Source organism: Chionomys nivalis, chromosome 9 (genome assembly GCF_950005125.1).
Source record: "Chionomys nivalis chromosome 9, mChiNiv1.1, whole genome shotgun sequence".
Lineage (NCBI taxonomy): Eukaryota > Metazoa > Chordata > Mammalia > Rodentia > Cricetidae > Chionomys > Chionomys nivalis.
In genome coordinates this window covers 61,606,365-61,626,263 of record NC_080094.1, presented here as the reverse complement: position 1 = coordinate 61,626,263, position 19,899 = coordinate 61,606,365, and the positions used below count along the sequence as shown (strand labels likewise).

The window sequence follows — 19,899 nt, the reverse complement described above, 5'->3', positions numbered from 1 at the left end:
GGGAAACCTGCACGGGACTGAACTAGGTCCCCTGAGTACAGGTGACAATGGTGTGGCTTGGGTAGTATATGGGGTCACTGGCTCTAACTCTAATGCATTGCTGTGGAATTATGTTTTTATATACTAAAGATTTGTCACTCGTATTGGCTTAATAAAACATTGCTTGGCCAGTAGCCAGGCAGGAAATATAAGTGGGGCAACCAGACTAAGAGAATTCTGGGAAGAGGAAAGGAAGAGATGCAGTCACTATCCAGACACAGAGGAAGCAAAATAAGAATGCCTCACTGAGAAAATGTATTAAGTCACATGGCTAAACACAAACAAGAATTATGGGCTAATTTAAGTTGTAAGAGCTAGTTAATAATAAGCCTGAGCTAATAGGCCAAACAGTTTATAATTAATATAAGCCTCTGTATGTTTCTTTGGGACTGAACGGCTGCAGGACTGGGTGGGACAGAAACTTTCATTTACAAAAATGCATGACCTGACTTTGTGGAGGTCATTCTCTATGAGGAGATAACCTTGTTCAGCCTAGGCATGATGGGGGCTTGGTCCTGCCTCAACAAGGTGATGAGACAAGATTAGTTGACTTCCCAGGGGAAGTCTGCCCTCTGAGGAGTAGATGGAGGTTGAGTGAAGGGAAGGGGAGAGCTGGAGGAGAGGAGGGAGAGAAACTGGAATTGGTATGTAAAAAACAAATTAAAAAAATGAAAGAAACTCAGAAAAACCTTCTCTGTCTCACTCTTCCTTTCTGATTTTCCATTAAAATGGGTGTTAACAGTAAAATGTTTCCTTTTACATTATTTAGCATCCAGAAAATATCCTTGATGAACAATTTCCAACACATCTGTGACTTGGGAACTAGCGAACAATGAAATGTGACTTTGGACATAACTTTAAAGGCACCCAGAACATTGATAGATAAACATGAAGTTCACGGGAATCATCATCTTCCTAAACCTCTTATAAACCACAGTGAAACTTGCAGTGTTGAGCTGTGGTTTTACTGTCTACTCTTCCCCTCTCCTTCAAGTCCTCTGTGAGTTCTATGTGGCACTGAGAGATAAGGAACCACACCTCTTAGTGGTTGATACACCCAGTGTCACTCCACTGAAGAAAACTCCCTTCCCTAGCAACTATCAATTTCAAACTATAGTCCAGCTATGTTTTGTTCCCTGGGTTCAAGAGGGTCTTCTCCTTCCACATTCTTGATAGCTGAGTTGACAGGCATGTGCCACGCACTCCAACTTTTACATCTTATTTTAATTAGAGAAACAGTCTCTACAAAGTAAGCAATTTGGCAACAATTGTATGCATGGCAGAGTTATTATTCTTTCCTTGACCCTTTTCACTGATAAAATGTTAGCATTGCAATTCTTTCCAGCTGCTACATCGATTTTTCCTTAATAAATATGTTACAGATCAGTTCCAGTCAGTGGCTTAATTTATGCACACAGATAAGGATAAAGTTAATCAACCTGGAAATTTCAATCTTGAGAAAAAGAAAAAAATTTGTCATGACTAGTTTCCAGTATCTCTCCCTCATCACCTTCCATCTTTCCCTATAAGCTGAGTGTTATTTCCGTGCCATTTATTCACCAGATAATTCCCTTTCCTCAGCTGCCCCAAATTCCCTGCAGTCCTGGTGGGAGTCATTAACAGACTCCTTATTTCTTCAGCTGAAGCACAAGGTGATATATTTACCTGGAATGCCTGAAAGATAGATGTGTCCTGTGTGGGGCTAGAGCAGTCAGGATACAGCCTGGACTTTAGGAAGCATTGCGTTTCAGGGAGGGAGAGGGAGAAGTATAAATGTCACGGACACTGTCTTCTCTAAATTTCACCTGATGGTAGAGACTAAGGGATTGAGACCCTTGGACACAACTCTGTAACTGAGACCCTTGCTACACCTCTGTAGTATTATATCATGAAGCGGGTGTAACGCTCGAACTTACAATAAGCCTTTGCAAAGCTGAGTTGTTCTCACTTCTCCAACAAAACAGAGCCCCCGCTAGAGATGATTAGTGTGGCCTGGATCACTTAGCTTGCTTGCCCGCATAGGACATAGAATAGGATCAATGAAGAGCTGAACAGGAACAGCTATGGAATAATGCAATTATGATGTTTAGGTCCTGAAACGCACAAAAGTGTGGCTCTTTTTTATGTACAGTGGTTAGTTTCTTTGCCTCTGAATCCACTAACGTTTTCATTCCCAAGTGTCTACAAATAGCTACAAGAGTTTCCTAAGTGCCTAAGCGTACTGCTGCAGCATGGAAAAAGATGAAGTAAAGCTTTTCCTTTGAGAATGACTCATTTGCCTTTGAAACCAGAGTCCGATATGCTCCATCCACTCTGTGATTCATGTTCTTGCAGTCTCTATGCAGAGTCTTCTGCAGGTATGTAAGGTCTGGTTTCCTTTGAGCACGAAGACTTGGGGTGATAAGATGATGGCCATTTAGTGGTCAGTGTAGAAATGGCTCCCAAGTGCAGCTCTTTCCGTCGCTTTCAGACTTCATCCTGCCATTCCAGGAGTTGCTGATATATGTGAGCATCCTTCCGTTCCTACTCATAGTCATTCTCACTTCCCAGAAATAGTGGGTAGTATGTGGACACAACCCAAGCTAAAGGCTCCTATGGTGCACCCTCAAACTCAGTGATCCCACAGTGGATCTTGGAGAATGAGGAAGGGAAGAGACATCTTCTGTGGGGAACTAGGGAAGGCGAAAGAGAGAAAGACAAATTTCCTTCTGCTTAGTTCCCCCTCCTGGCGTTTTTCATCATGTTTGCCAGTTACACATTGTCGCTTGGAGCACGTAGAACCCGAGTAGACTTTTGTATTCTCCTTATCCCTCTCAATGGTCCAGGATACATAAAATGTACATATGAGTACATGTAAAATAGCCCTAAAACTTTCAAACTGCATGTAAAACAGCAGAAAATAATGAGAAATTTCATCTTAAAAAATTAAAAAAAAAATAACTACTTCAAGAAACATGCCGTCAGAATCTCAGGTGACAGTGATTATTGATATCAAGCAATTATGGTATTGTCTATATGGTAGTTCTCAACCTGTGGGTCGTGACCCCTTTGGGGAGGGGTCAAAGATTCTTTTACAGTGATTGTCTAGGACCACTGAAAACACAGATACTTACATTATGATTCATAAGAGTAGCAAAATTACAGTTATGAAGTAGCAATGAAAATAATTTTATGGTTGGCGTCACACAACATGAGGAACTGTCTTAAAGGGTCACAGCAGTAGGCAAGCTGAGAACCACTGGTTGAGGGGAAGGAGGAGAAGGTGCTGGGTATACAGCTCTCAGTTACACAAGAAACTTCAATACGTAGTTTCATCTTGTAGAGAAATGTTTCTTTCATACTGAAATTAAGGAAGACTGCATCATGGCTTCTCTATAAGAAAGCATGCTCACTGTGCTTCTGTGAGACATTTTTATCAGGCACACGTTATCACCAACTGCAGGTTCTTAAGGAAATATAGACAATGCATGATTTGGACAACAAGCAGAAGAGGTGTGGTACTTGTTTAGGGTGAAAACCTTAGATTTTTTTCACCCAGACACAAACAAATCCATCCTTCATACTCATGAGCCATGCATAGATATGGGAAAATCATAGGTATTTATCTCTTTAAAAAAAAGTCTTGAATTCCTTTTGAGATCAATGTTGACCTACAGCTATTAAAAGTCTTAACATGAAACAAGAAGTAGTGTTGAAATCATGGCCTTGATGATGTAATCAGATCAGGAGACTTCCCCGGGTGCCTTAGTGCATCAGTCTCTGTATCTGTAACGTGAGTTCAGTATTTGTACCTTAAAGGTCATTCTGACATTAAAGCATGTAGCTCACCGCCCAGTAAATAAAGCTGAGTATTGCCTATGTGGCTATTCATAAAACCCAAACAACCCTATTTGCAATAAAGACGGACAGATATAGCACTAAGTGTATTAGATACCTTTCTTATTGCTGTGATCAAATAGCTACAAGAAAGGAAGGAAGGACTTATGTTTGTTCATAGCCATCTTAGCAGGGGAGAAATGATGGTGGGCAGATCAGTGCAAATAGGAATGAATGGCAGGTACTTGTCAATACATTAGTGGACCAGAAACTGGAGAGAGGACAGGAATTTGGGCTTGACTATAAACCTCAAGGTTTGACTCTAGTGACCTACTTCCTCCAGCTAGGTGCCACCTCCTCACAGTATCACAACTTTCCAAAACAGTGTCAGTAGCTGGTGATCAGGTATTCAAACACATGAACCTGTGAGGAGCAGTTAACATTGAAATCATAACTGTGGGCTTAGGTTAGGTGGTCTGTATTGTGTGAGAAACTCTCAGAGTAAAGCTATAAATGAAGCTTATTTAAACCTGTTGCTCTTCCTACCAATCTCATGGGATTTAAGCATTTCTATCATTTCAAATCAAAGTGAACACTGTGAGACTCAATTATTTGCAGCAGTAGAATAGAGGGTGGAAGCCTTCACAAGGTACTCACCTGACCAAAGATGAAGTCCGTCAAAGCCGTAGGAGTACAGGTCATCGCCGACACCATTGCCTCCCCATCCTTCTCCACCTCCAGGGTAGGGGGCATAGCCAGAGGAGGAGGCCCAGCCCACTCGCAGATGCGTGGGCTCTGCGGTTAGGAAAGGGTCCACCTGGTCGATAATCAACTCAAAGTACCACTTCTTGTACTGTGGCGAGCCTTCAGCCACTCCCAGGAAGATGTTTGGTCGGATACTGAAATGAAACATGGGACAGGCTGCTTCTGCAGAGAGCAAACAACTAAAAGAACAAATTGAACCAGACACAGGAGGAGGCACTGGCCCAATTAAACTTGGGCCAGAGCATTTTAATCATTTTATTTTGTTATTGTACAGCCTTTAGCAACTGGCCAAGCGGGTACTATGGGGACAGCAGTAACTTCTTCTAAGATATAAATGTGGCTTTTAAAATATTCAGTTCAAGGCAACATGGGCAACAGTGCTGTAAATGTTGTAAGGGTTGTGTGAGCACCAACCTTTGTATTGTCTATAAGGAGACTTCCATCTTGCAGTACACGGGCTTTATAAGTACAAACAATTTCAAACCAACAGTTTTTGTTCCCTAAGCATAATTAAGACTTACAAGCAGTAAGAAGTCACTATTAGCTAACCTCGTTGAGGTGGAAAAAAGTATGAGTCAGACAACTTAAGAGTGTGGGACAGACAACTTAGCCTTCCCAATGTCTGGATTATACTTGAAGAGAGACTCTTCCTGGACTTGGGTACGCTCAAGACAGACACATTTACTCGGGGTGGTTAAAGATGCCTAGTAGGAAGGAAGATCTGAGTGGTGGCCAGGTCTCTGTGTTGCTTTGTACTTTGGAAGGAAGTTTTTCCCTCACTACTGAGGGTCAGGATGTGGACCTAGTAGAAAATGGAAGAGGAACATAAAGCCTGCCTGGTTCAGTGAGCTCACATGAGTTGCATGTGGCCACATGTAGAAACCAGGTGGGTTGGCGGTTTGGTTGGGTCTTTCTTGACCCTCACAGACATCGGTCAGGTAAATGCTCATGTGTTCTTGAATGTAAGTAATAAGTATAGTAATAAGATGGGACATATATTATAGTAAAATAGTTTAGAAAAATGGTATATAAGAACATGAATGTATCATAAAGGAATAATAAAGGTTCATTCATTTTTTTAAATAAAACTTCAATCATTAGAATGTACTTACTTTCCATTCTCAGATACTTTAAGGGTCATTTTATAAAAATCCATTAAAGGAGCTGGAGGACAAGGTCCTAGTCATACAAAGTGTACCTCTGCATGGTCTGATCGTATTTGCTTGAGATACCACAGCATCCTGTTTCCTACCTAGAGACACACTTGGCATCTAGAATGGCAATGGTGACCCTACCTGGTGACATCATTAATGAGCCGTGTCTGCAGGAGCAGGTTCCTCCGGGGTAGTAGGTTGTCACAGATCAGATTCTGGTTGGCTCTTACTGCGACCCCATTGCAGAGACAGAGGGAACACAGGACATCGAGAACCTGCCAGAGGACACTGCTGTTGGTTGTTTTTCTCTTTTGGGGGGGCCTGCCATTCAGTTCCCAAATAAATCACACACGGAGACTTATTCCTACTTATAAACACCGGTCTTAGCTTGGCTTGTTTTTTTTGCCAGCTTTAAGAAACTTTAAATTATCCCCTCTACCTTTTGCCTCTGGGCTTTTACCTTTCTCTAGTTCTGTATACCTTTCATTATTTCTTACTCCATGGCTTGCTGTGTAGCTGGGTGCCTGGCACTGACGCCCTCCTCCCTTGTTCTACCTTATTCCTGCTCCTCTTCCAGATTTCTCCTTCTGTTTATACTCTGCCTGCCAGCCCTGCCTATCCTTTCTCCTGCCTTGCTACTAGTTGTTCAGCTCTATTAAACCATCAGGTATTTTAGACAGGCAAAGAATTACAGCTTCACAGAGTTAAACCAACTCAGCACAGACAAAAGTAAACACACCTTAAAATAATATTCCACACATAACACACCCACCCTACATCTCAGCTTCAAGAGGAGGGGTACATTACACAGAACTCGATCACCATCACACACAAAAGTAGCAGGAGGCCTGTAGGGTAGGGGTGAGCAAAGGGTCTATGGAGAACTAGCCTAGATCTGTGAGAGTCTTACTCAGCAGGCGTGACTGATGCTCCAGAGACAGCTGCTGCTGGGAAAATGAGGTCTGGCATCCTTCCAGACCCATGGCCTTGGTCTTACGCTCCATCTCTCCAGACTGTGCACCCCACCTGTGGTCAAATTCTATTACAGTGAGAACCAAAACTAAGGAGACAAGCTGTCCAGCCAGGGTCAGGACTAGGATGTGGTAAGATTCTCAAGGCACCAAATCCAGTCACTACTCATTTGCCCAGTCATTAAATCAAATGCTGTCCACAAGCCTTGCAGCCCGGCTTCACCCTCTTACCCAGCCCACATACACTGAGGATTAGTGAGGTGCTCAGACAGCTGGGAATGACAGACATTCAGAGCCCATTTGTTTAGGATCTGGAATGCAGCCGGCTTGCAACCCTCGGGCAGCAGTGCAGATTCCGGTTCTTGGGTATCTTGCTGTGATATCATCAGTGTGCCTTAAGATGCTCATAAATTCCTAAAAGCCAGTGTTCAGAGTGTTCACCAACTCTCTTCCTCCCGCCTGAAAGGACAGCAAATCTGCAAGAGCCTAGGTGATTCATAAATCTGAGAGACTTGTCGCCAAGCCACGGTGGCTGTTTCCAGTTGCCTGGTAAGTGGGAATGGTCCTCTGCCTCTGCTCCTCCTCCGGGCTCTCATCTCATTTTCTCTATCTCATTGTGCCCCCTCCCCTTGTATTCAGATTTTGTGTTTGTGCCACAACAGAGCAAACATTGCTGTGGCAAGCACTATTCCTCTCTCCTGCATAGGGAGGATGGCCAACAGCAGTCAATAAGTAACAGCCACACTGACAGGGAGGTGGGCAGACACACTTCAGTCATTTAAAGTGGCCACCGAAGACTCAGCACTTGGTGAGGTTGGATACCTTAAGGTTGTTGATGGCATTTGTGTCCATAATTCTCCCAAACCAATTTTCCACCTGACTCCCTGAATGTCAACTTTGTTCCAGACAAATACGGAACACATTTATGGGACAAACAGAAAAAGAAGCCCCGAGGCAGCTTTACAGGGCACTCTTGCCATTACCGTTCCATGACAGATATCGGCTGTGGAAACTCGAAATCCAGAGGGTGATTTCTCATTCGGAGCAAAGAGCCATGAATGGCCGGAAAATGGAATACTTTCCATCTGGCCTATCATACACTTTCATCTGTTTTGCTTTGGAGGGATGGCGGCGGGAACCTTGCTGTCACAGCCAGAGCCAAAGCTGAGCTTAATTCATATATAATAGCCAGAGCAAAGGAAATAGAGACAAGAAGCACACAGCCCGACAGAGCAACGCTCACCTATAAACAGCTGACACCATAAAGATGACATTTCTTCATGTATAATGGGGGAATGGGGACACACTTCTTTCTGAAAGTATTTAAAGGGGCTCTTTTCAATGAGAAGCAGGTGTAGATGGACTGCACCACACGAGTTCACAGACATCTTGCCTAGAGACCATCTGTGCTTGCTAATTTCTCTGCAGCCCCTGGGAAGCTCGCCTGGTGAAGCAGGTTCTGCCGAGTGCTCCCCAAACTCTACATCCCTCTCTTCCTGAGCCAACTAGGAGGTCTACCTTGCAGGTGTGTGGGGTCCCGTAACTGAGTTCTGCTCAAGAGCAATTGGATGGAGGTGACAACATCTCCCCAACTCTCCTAAGTGTTCTCTACTCTTTCTTCTGCGTTCAGATCCAGTGCAGGGTTTATAGTGCCGGGGACTCCATTCTCAGATTCCTAGGCTGGCATCTCTGAGAGGACTGGGAGCTTGCTAGAGACACAGGTGCATGGATTGTTCCACCAAACCACAGTGCCTCCTACCTATTCTAAATTAAAGCCTTCGTGTTATAAGAAGTTCCAGCGATATCTAATTGTGTAAGCCCATGGCAGCTAGAGATGACCTGAGGGAGCATGTGTCTCTGAACAGACACATAGGGGAGCTCTGCAACTGAAGGGGTCTGGACAGTGATGAGAGCAAAAGCCCTGTATGCTAAGCGGCTGGATGCAGGCTTGATTTAGGAGTTAGGCTTCTGGAATCAATGGCTCACACTGGACTATCATGACTTTCGTCACTGATACTGCATGTCTTCCAACAGACATCCTTTGCTCTTTGTCTCCTTCAGTCCATGTGGGAAACATACACTTATATGGGGATCCTACTTTAAAGAAAAGAAAACCCTATTGGATATGAACAAAAACATTATTTGGATGTTTTATTGTCGTCAGTCTTTATGTATAAAAGCAGACTTATTTTAAAATGTAAAATATACCTAATTTGTGATCTTTACATCAAGTTATACATTTAAAAAAGGGTGTTCCCAGCCCCCTGGGCTCAGACCTATTCTCCCTGTGACTGAGAACTGAGTGGCTGGCAGGCAATCACTGCTGCTGTGGCTGCCATGAAACAGCTGATTTTAGGAGCTCTGGAGTAATGGTGTGGGAGTTAATGATTTGTTTGCTTACACTGTATCCTCCACCAACTCGGGCTAAACTTTTGATGCTGATTCATTCTTTCCACAGACCAATTAAATTACTATTTTACCATACATTTTTCTCACAAGTGACTCAAAATTATTGTGAAGCAAAAACGATTATAAAAATATTTATCTGTGACCAGTTTGAGTAGATTTGTGGCATGTCAGGGAAGCAAGCAGATGAGCAGATTATCATTATTAATTATTATTATTAAATAATAATAATTATTTTATTAATAAAAGCAAACTCTGTGGGAAAATATAGGACAAATGCTATATTTTTAATCAATTTTTCCTTTTGCCAAGCAAATCAATGCTAGTAACAATGTTTCTTTTTACTGATTATCCTGTTGTTCTGTAAGACAAGTCATGTTCACATACATGTGCAGCCTTCCATCAGTTCAAGGTGAGACAGGAGTAGACTTGGGTCCTATTCACTCACTATTGTTTATTCAATGTTTGACAAGCAGGTATGGATGCTTGCATCATTAAGTACACGAGCTTGACCCTCTACTGACCACAGTGACAGTCTCGATCATGATGTAACTAAGAATGGGAAGAGAAATACTCTGTAAAATAATCACAGTGAAATGCAAATTAGAACAGTTGTTACAACACAAAAATGTTCTCTAAGAGTAGAAGTGAGGAGATCAGTTACAACTGGGATTTTGAAGTTTCATGAGAAGAGTGGAATTGAAATTAAGTTTTGAAGAGTGGACAAAAGTTGCTTTTTAATTGACAAGAGAAGAATGTAGATAGGTCCTGGAGAAGCTGAAAGGGAGAACCGTGGATTGACCCACAAGAATAAAGTCACTGGAAGGTCAAAGGAGAGAGCGGATTAGAAAACAGAATGGAGTGGATCCCACTTTTGGTAAAGATTACATTCTTTCCTATAACTTGTGATAGCAAATGAAGTAAAGCTTCAGATGAGAAGCAATGCTTTCTATATAGTGAACAAGCTAACAACTTAAACAGGATAAAGAGGAAGTGGCTGCACTTACATACAGTCTTGATTCTAAGCAAATGTCGGGAGATGCTATGGGATAACAATGGATTCTCAACCTCCACTGTATACACAAACTCTATAAAGCCCACTTTCATGAACGATGGAAGCCCTTAAGCTTTAGTGTTAGCATATAATGGCCTTTAATTGTGGAGGTTCCACTTTGAAGAGTTTTTTATTTACATAATTCTAAAAATAAAATTAATATATTCTCAAGATATTTGAGCCATAAAGACAATATTCATCACGTTCAGATTGAGACACTGGTAAGAACTGTAAATGTTTGCTTCTAGCATGTCATCGATTAGCTGAGAGGTTACTGGAATATTGGTTAATAGCAAGAGTCCATGTTCGGCCTCTGACAAGTGGAAATAATAATAATAATAACAACAACAACAACAACAACACCATGGGGGCATGGTGAAGAGTAAGGTGGATGTTTGTGAACACAGAAAGTGGTACATGGCATTCCAAGTACTTGGCAAAAGAAACAGTGTTTGGAGCACTGAGTGACCTATAAGAACACAGAGGGACTGGAACTGTGGCCCTAACTACACCACAAGGAGCAACCATCTGAGCTTTGGATTCATGGCACCTGGAAGATTGATCACCAGAGAAACAGACAGCCTCAACTACACCAACCAGAGGTAAGGATGGGTAGACAAGGTAAGGACACACACAACACCACAAAGAGCAACACGGCACCAATAAAAACTAGTGGCCCCAAAAGCAAGACTTGAACAACCAAATATAGATTAAGCAGAAAAAATTGACCTGAAAAATAACTTTAGGAGAATGTTTGGGGCCCTTAAAGAGAAAATAAAAAATTAGAAGGAAAACTCCAACCCAAGGCAGTTGGCTATATCAACAAAAACACAGGCAATAGATGATCTCACAGCAGCAAATCTCAAAGAGAAAAACACACAAAATAACATCACCAACAACGGAAACTAAAATAGCAGGAGATAACAATCACTGATCATTAATTTCCCTTAATATAAATAGACTCAACTCACCTATAAAAAGGCACAGGCTAACAGATTAGATACAAAAACAGAATCCATCCTTCTGTTGTATACAAGAAACACACCTCAACCTCAAAGACAGGCATTGCCTCAGAGTAAAGGGTGGGAGAAAAAATTTTCAATCAAATGGACCTAAGAAACAAGGTAGTACAGCTATCCTATTATCTAACAAAGTATACTTCAGACTAAAATCAATCAAAAGAGACAAAGAAGGACATTTCATATTAGTCACAGGAAAAATCCACCAAGAGGAAATATCAATACTGAATGTCTATGCCCCAAATAAAAGGGCACCTTCATATGTAAAAGAAACACTACTAAGCCTTAAAGCACATATTAAATGTCATACACTAATATTTGGAGACTTCAGTACCCCATTCTCACCACTGGACAGGTCTGTCAGACAGAAAATTAACAGAAAAATAAGGGAACTAACAGATGTTATGACTCAAATGGGCTTACTAGACATCTATAGAATATTTCATCCAAACATAAAAGAATATACCTTCTTCTCAGCACCTCATAGAACTTTCTGAAAAATTGGCCACATACAAGGCAACAAAACAAACTACAACAGACATAAAAAATTGGAATAACCCCACGTATCTTATTGGATCATCATGGCTTAAAACTAGAATTCAACAGCAATACTAATTCCAGAAAGCCCACAAACACATGGAAATTAAACAGTGCTCACCTGAATCATCAATGGGACAAGGAAGAAGTAAAGGAAGAAATTAAAGACTTCCTAAAATTCAATGAAAATGACCACACAACATACCCAAATTTATGGGACACAATGAAAGCAGTGTTAAGAAGAAAGTTCATAGCACTAAATGCCTACATAAAGATGTTGGAAAAATCTCACACTAGTGAATTAACAGAGCATTTGAAACTCTAGAACAAAAAGAAGCAAACTCACCCAAAAGAACTAAATGGCAGGAAAAAAATCAAATTGAGAGCTGAAATAAACAAAATAGAAACAAAGAAAACAATATAAAGAATCAATGAGACAAAGAGTTGGTTCTTCGAGAAAAATCAACAAAATAGACAAACCTTATCCAAAATAACCAAAAGGCAGAGAGAATATTTAAATTAACAAAATCAAAAATGAAAAGGGGGACATAACAACAGACACGGAAGAAATTCAGAGAATCATCAGGTCATATTTCAAAACCTGTATTTCACAAAATTGGAAAACTTAAAGGAAATGGCCAACTTTCTGGATAAATATCACTTATCAAAATTAAATAAATACCAGATAAGCAAATTAAACAGACCTATAACTGCTGAAAAAAAAAGAAACAGTCATCAAAAGTCTCCCAACCAAAATAAATAAATAAATAAATAAATAAAAAACCCAAAAACCCAGGACCAGACGGTTTCAGCTCAGAATTCTGCAAGATTTTCAAAAAACTAATACCAATACTCCTCAAACTGTTCCACACAATAGAAACAGAAGGAACATTGCCAAATTCTTTTTTATGAGACTACAATCACCATGATACCCCAAACACATAAAGACATTACTAAAAAAGAAAATTACAGACAATCTCACTCATGAACATTGATGCAAAAATACACAATAAAATACTGGCAAATTGAATTCAAGAACACATCAGAAAAATCATCCACCATGATCAAGTTGGTTTCATCCCAGACATATAGGGATGGTTCAACATATGAAAATCTGTCAATGAATCCACCATATAAGCAAACTGAGAATGAAAACCACAATTATCTCATTAGATGCTGAAAAATCCTTCAACAAAATACAACATCCCTTTATGATAAATGTCTTGGAGAAGGCAGGGATACAAGGAACATACCTAAACATAATAAAGGCAATATACAGCAAGCCAACATCCAACATCAAACTAAATGGAGAGAAACTCACAGAAACCCTACTGAAATCAGAAACAAGACAAGGTTGTCCACTTCTTCCGTAACTATTCAAGTTCTTGAAGTCCTAGCAAGAGCAATTAGACAACAAAAGGAGATCAAGGGGATACAAATCAGAAAAGAAGAAGTCAAACTCTCACTATTTGCTGATAGTATGATAGTTTACATAAGCAAACTCAAAAATCATAAACACTTTCAGTAATGTAGCAGAATACAATCTCAATCGTGACACAAGGACATGTGCTAACTATGTTCATAGCAGCATTGTTTGTCATAGCCAGAACCTGGAAACAACCTAAATGCTCCTTGACTGAAGAATGGATAAGGAATATGTGGTACATTTACACAATGGAGTACTACACAGCAGAAAAAAATAATGACATCTTGAAATTTGCAGGCAAATGGATGAAGCTAGAAAACATCATTTGAGTGAGGTAACCCAGACCCAGAAAGACAATTATTATATGTACTCACTCCTAAGTGGTTTGTAAGCATAAAGCAAAGAAAACCAGCCTACAATTCACAATCCTAGAGAACCTAAACAACATTGAAGACCCTAAGAGAGACATATATGGATTTAATCTACATGGGAAGTAAAAAAAGACAAGATCTCCTGAATAATTTGGAAGCATGGGGACCATGGGAAGGGGAAGTGAGAGGCAAGGAGGGGAGCAGAGAAAAATGTAGAGCTCAATAAAAATCAATAAAAAATCAGTAGCTCTCCTTTACACAAATGATAAATGGGCCGAGAAAGAAATCAGAGAAACATCACCCTTCACAATAGCCACAAATAGCATAAAATAGTTCAGAGTAACTCTAACCAAACAAATGGAAGACCTGTATGACAAGAACTTTAAATTTTTGAAGAAAGAAACTGAAGACACCAGAAAATGAAAAGATCTTTTCATGCTCTTAAGTAGGTAGAAGTAACATAGTAAAAATGGCAATCTTACCAAAAGTTATCTAAAGATTCAATACAATGCCCATCATAAATTTCAGCAAAATTCTTCCAGACCTCGAAAGAACAGTTCTAAACTACATATAGAAAAGAAAGAAAAAAAAACCCTAGGATAGCCAAAACCATCCTGCACAATAAACTTCTGGAGGCATCACAATCCCTGACTTAAAACTCTACTATAGAGCCCCAGTACTGAAAACAGCCTGGTATTGGAATAAAAACAGACAGAAGGACCAATGGAACTGAACTAAAGGCCCAGACATTAATCCACACACCTACAAACACCTGATTTTTAACAAAGAACCAAAAAATATAAAGTAGAAAAAAAGAAAGCATATTCAACAAGTGGTGCTTAATTGGAAATCAATAGGTAGAAGAATGAAAATAGATCCATATCTATCACCATGCACTAAACTCAAACCGAAATGGACTAAAAACCTCAACATAATGCCAGCCACAATGAACCTCATAGAAGAGAAAGTGGAAAATACATTTGAATGCATTTGCACAGGAGATCACTTCCTAAATATAACCCCAGTAGCACAGACACTGAGAGAAACAATAAATGGGACCTCCTGAAACTGAAAAACCTCTGTAAAGCCAAGGACATGGTCAACAAGACGAAATGACAGCCTACAAAATGGGAAAAGATCTTCACTAACCCTACATCAGACAGAGGACTGATCTCCAAAATATACAAAGAACTCAAGAAATTGGTCATCCAAAGAACAAATAATCCAATTTTTAAAAATGGACTACAGACTTAAACAGAGAACTCTCAATTGAGGAATCTAAAATAGCTGAAAGACACTTAAGGAAATGTTCAACATCCATAGTCATCAGAGAAATGAAAATCAAAACAATTCTGAGATTCCATCTTATACCTGTAAGAATGGCCAGGATCAAAAACACTGATGACAACTTATGCTGAAGAGGATGTGGGATAAAGGGAACACTCCTGCATTGCTGGTGGGAGTGCAAGCTGGTTCAGCCCCTTTGGATGTCAGTGTGACGATTTCTCAGAAAATTAGGAATCAACTTTCCTCAGAATCCAGCAATACCACTTTTGGGTGTATATCAAAAAAATGCTCAATTGTGCCCCAAGGACATGTGCTCAACTGTGTTCATAGCAGCATTGTTTGTCATAGCCAGAACTTGGAAACAACTAAATGCCCCTCGACCAAAGAGTGAATAAGGAAAATGTGGAGTATACCACACAGCAGAAAAAATGACATCTTGAAATTTGCAGGCAAATGGATTGATCTAGAAAACATCATATTGAGTAAAGTAACCCAGACACAGAAAGACAATTATCATATGTACTCACTCATAAGTAGCTTTTAGACATAAAGCAAAGAAAAGCATACAAATCACAATCCCAGAGAACCTAGACAACAATGAGAACCCTAAGAGAAACATACATGTATCTAATCTACATGGGAAGTAGAAAAAGACAATATCTCCTGAGTAAACTGGGAGCATGGGGACCATGGGAGAGGGTTGAAGAGGAGGTGGGATGAAGGAAAGGGAACCACGAAAAGTGTATAGCTCAATAAAAAAAATAAAAAAGGGAAAAATGGAAAAAAAGAAACAGTGTTTGTCACTGTTGTCATCACTTTATCATCAACAGATGCCTGCTGCTTACGTTCCCTGAGCCTCCAGAATTCTCCACATTGTGTCACCGTCTTCATGGAAACTCAGTGAACACGAGAGTTTGAACATGCTGAGGCTGTAGAAAGCACAGAACTTCAGATAGAGGAAGACATCATTGGCATTTCCTAAGCAAAAGTGAAGTGTAAGAGTACTCTGGCCTACACACAGCAAATTGTTCTGCCCCTAAGATACGAGTGATACTTTGAGCCTAGGACACTCAGGGCACAAAAATCTATCACATAAAAAGATAGGGAACCCTGATCAGACTTTGTTTTGAAACAGGGTTTTGCTCAAACGCACAGTCCTCCCACACCTTTAGTTCCCCAGGCCTCAATTTCCTCAGTTGTGGAGTGGGCAGAACAATAGTCAAGTGGTCATCAAATGCCATCCAGGCAATGGTTTTTGGATGCAGGAAGGTGTAAGGAGGATGGCTATTTTCTGAAGTGCTTTATGTGGGATGAGTGTAATAGGGCCCCAGTATAATGAACCCAGGGAAACCCTCCTTTTCATGGCTTCTTTGTCTTTGATTGTGGCCCAAGCCATACATTTCTTCTCCGCTCATCAGTCATTTTTACTACATTTTGAAGACAGGGAGGAACATGTTGGAATGCATCGAAGCTGGACTGAGGCTCAAGCCTCATGCTCACTTTTGATTTACCACATCCGAGAAAGCAATTACAAACCCCACATAGTTTTCTTCTTTGCCAAGCAATTTCACAGATGTTAAGGACCATAGCTTTTCTGCTTCCTCAGGCTATTGCATATGATGTAGTCAGTGCTTCAGGGGCTCCTTTTCCTGGATTGAAACACATCCCAACATATACTTCCCTTCCCACAAAAAACGATGATAGGAAAGAACTGGGGACTAAACTTCACCCCGTCGAATTCCTGGCCCCTCAGCTCTACCCCACATGTCCAATCAAATCACGCACTGCTAAACTTACAGATCCTAGAATGAGAGCCAATCTTGTTCAACTGACCCCACAGTGAGATGTGTGTTCAAAGGGCTAATGATGATGAGTTGGGCTTGGGAAGCTGGGGACACCCTGATCATTTAAGATTCAGTGAGGCTGGCTATCTTGGAGTGTGTCTGTAGATTTTCAGAATCCCAGTCTCCCAAAGCTTTTGTCAAAATCATCAAGAGACTGCACGTCACGGTTCCAACAACACAGAATGGATATTAGAGCAAGGGAAAGAGAAGGCAGGCAAATCAGCCACCACGAGTGACTTCCTTCTGTACCTACCTTGTGATTCCGCCCGTGCTTGTCCAGGAGGGAGATGATGGACTTGATGTGACCCTCTGCTATCAGGTTTAAGGCTTCTGGGCTTTCAATCAAGATGCAGTGCAAGACCTCCAAGATACCTGCATGAACGCCATGACAACCATTTTGGCCATTCAGCAAGCTGCAGAACTGGCCAAATTTAGAAATCCGAGGTAAAAGGAGCTTCCTAAGGGGCTAGAGTGCCACAGTTTGTTGACTTTACTAAACCTTCCCAGCCAGAAGAGAGATGTAGACATATGCGGCAGATTCCAGGGGTCCCAAAGGCGTATAGCCTGTAGTTTAGATGTGATTTTAATTCAACACTAACTTAATCCTCCCTTTCCTACTAACATGATCTTTGTCAAATACATGAAAGCAGTTGTAAAGTGGGATCCTTAAACTGATCAAACCAGACAATACTTCATTTAAATACACATACGCACATCTATCTATCTACACATACATATAAGCAGTTGCCCAATTTACTTATGGATTACAAAGATCATTCAAGCAATTTAGAACTATTCTGACTTTATCCTCAGAATAGTACTTTTCTAAGAACAGAAATTAGGGATTATTTTTGATGTCCTAATGTAGTTAATAAAGTTTTTGATGTAGGATTCCCCTCTGTATGCTGTGAATATGTTTTATTATCATTGGTTAATGAATAAAGCTATTTTGGCCAATGACTCAGGCATATTTCTAGATAGCTCTTCCATCTTGAATTAACCGATGTGTATTAATCTATGTATTGGCACAGGGCTGTGATAAGGATCTGGTATCTGTCTCCTTCGGCGGTTATGTGATGTCTCCTTGACTCCACCTACTTTTTCTCTATATCTCTGTTCAGATTTTCCACATGGCTTTGCTCTGCTAAGCCATTGGCCCAAACAGCTTTATTCATTAACCAATGGTAATAAAACATATTCACAGCATACAGAGGGGAATCCCACATGACCTATGAGCTTGAGAAACACACTGTCTTCATTGGCACAGTGGATGGGTTTCTTTGCACAGTTTGAGGTCCTAAGGTAAACAAATATTCCTGAAGCATGGCACACACAAGGTTAACATCCTGACAAGAATTCAAGGAAGTAGCTGGCCAAAAGCGTCATTGGCTTTATTTTTAAACATCCCTTCATTTGGTTTTATTCAATCAAGGTGTTCTTATCGTGTCCTGAAATATAATTTCACTAACAAAAGAAGGCACCAGAGAGAAGAGAAGCCTGAAACGATGTGAGCAGGACAGTGGTCCTTGGGGGACCATCCCTTGGCTGGTTTCCTCAAACACCTGCCAGCTCTAGACTAGAAAAGCACCAAACACTGCAGCTTCCCATAGGATGCACTCATCTCCGAAGCAGACTGCTCAGCCTTGTGAGTGGTTACTTCCAATGATGACCATGGTGCTCGCTTCTCTGAGAGTCATCAGGAAGGGCCATAGATGTGATACAAAAGGCCATTGGGCGTAGGTGGGTGAGGATTGTTTACTCTGAAGTTAAAGGTCATCCTTTAATTCTGCTAAACTGAAATGCTGGGGAATTCATTCTAAGTACCCAGAGAATAAGGGAGCAGGAGGAGGCCAGCATCACTGGGTGGGAGTGTGCGAAGGCCAAAAGCAGAGAATGAATCCTCAGCCACAGAGGAAGGATTGAAGAAGTCCGAGGTAGAGTCTGTTAAATAAAGGCATAGTCTTGTCAGGAAGCATTTGAAAGTTGCTTATTTTCTTGTTGTTGTTGAATTGAGGATTATTGGCCACCAAATGGAAATGAGTCAACTCTGTTTTCATTTCTACAAGAGGGGAATAAAATTATTCTTCCACAGTTTAAACTTTGTTGTTGTTGTTTTTAATTCTTACCTGAGGAAGATTCTAGTCTGTCCAGTTTACTAATTAACCAATCAAGGTTATTGGAGAATTGAGCACAGTTGTTTCTGTTTCCACGGATGAGAGCAGCTGAAACGGAGGGAAAAGTTGATCATGTAGGTTAAAGGGCACAGTGATGGTGCGAACTTGAAAGCTGTTGAATGATTCACAAGCTTAGCTCCGAGAGTCCTGAATTGCCATCTCACTTTGTCTGGCCCTTTGATACCTCCCCATTCCTACACTTAGGGCAATTACAATTCTCTCACTCCCTCTCTCATATGCACTTCTGCTGTGTACACCGGCTACATACCTTGGCTTACATACTTGGCTACTACAGCTGACAACTTCTATCTAGCTCTAATTTGGAAAGTACAACAAGCTACTGGTTCACGATTAACCAGGTTAGAAAAGAATCTTCAACAAATGGCCTCCAAGGAATTCTAAGTTTCACGTCAACAACCCATATGATTTAGCCTTGCGCATCTTCCCCGGGAGGAGGCGCTGCGTGTGTACTCACCTAGCAACTTGTACAACAGGTTTAGAATTTCTTTCCAGGCCATGCCACTCTCTTCCCTTGCGATCCCTGCAAAGTGTGCTACGCTATTGTAGATATTTAAGCGATCAATGCAATTCAATACCAGGGCCAACATTCCCTGAGGAGAGTTGAGGAAGAGATGAGCATTCTTGACAAAAAAGGCACGGTGAACCCCTAAGTTCACCCCCCCACCCCCATATCCTTCACCTCCTAAAACAGACAGTACTTGAATGGCCAGATTTTCATGGTGCCAGCAGAGTTTTTTCTTCTTAAAAACAAAATACACTCTTTTTTTTTTTTTAAAAAATGCCTTGTAGACCTAAATAACATCCATTTGTGGGGTGAGTCAGCAGTCTCTCGTGACGGGTTTGTTCCCATGTGCTGTGTTTAACTCAGTCCAAGGGCACAGCAAGGAAGACAGAGTGTGAATGAGAAACGCACAAACTTCCCTTCTGTCTGATGAGTCGCAATTCTGACTCAGTCAGGAACTGCTCTGGGTAAAGCTCCCACTTCCTTCCCAAACCTCGAATTTAAGAAATCTCA

At 40.9% G+C, this 19,899-nt stretch overlaps 1 protein-coding gene across 1 annotated transcript in view; it reads right to left on the bottom strand.

The window, feature by feature from the left end:
- Positions 1 to 19,899, bottom strand: part of Ryr3 (ryanodine receptor 3) — a 526,065-nt gene that overhangs the window by 246,424 nt on the left and 259,742 nt on the right. The window contains exons 14-18 of the mRNA XM_057780394.1: positions 19,339 to 19,474; positions 18,816 to 18,911; positions 16,943 to 17,061; positions 5,916 to 6,049; positions 4,513 to 4,754 (exon numbers count right to left, since the gene is read on the bottom strand). Coding sequence (XP_057636377.1) covers positions 4,513 to 4,754; positions 5,916 to 6,049; positions 16,943 to 17,061; positions 18,816 to 18,911; positions 19,339 to 19,474 — 727 coding nt within the window. The remainder of the gene's footprint in view (positions 1 to 4,512; positions 4,755 to 5,915; positions 6,050 to 16,942; positions 17,062 to 18,815; positions 18,912 to 19,338; positions 19,475 to 19,899) is intronic.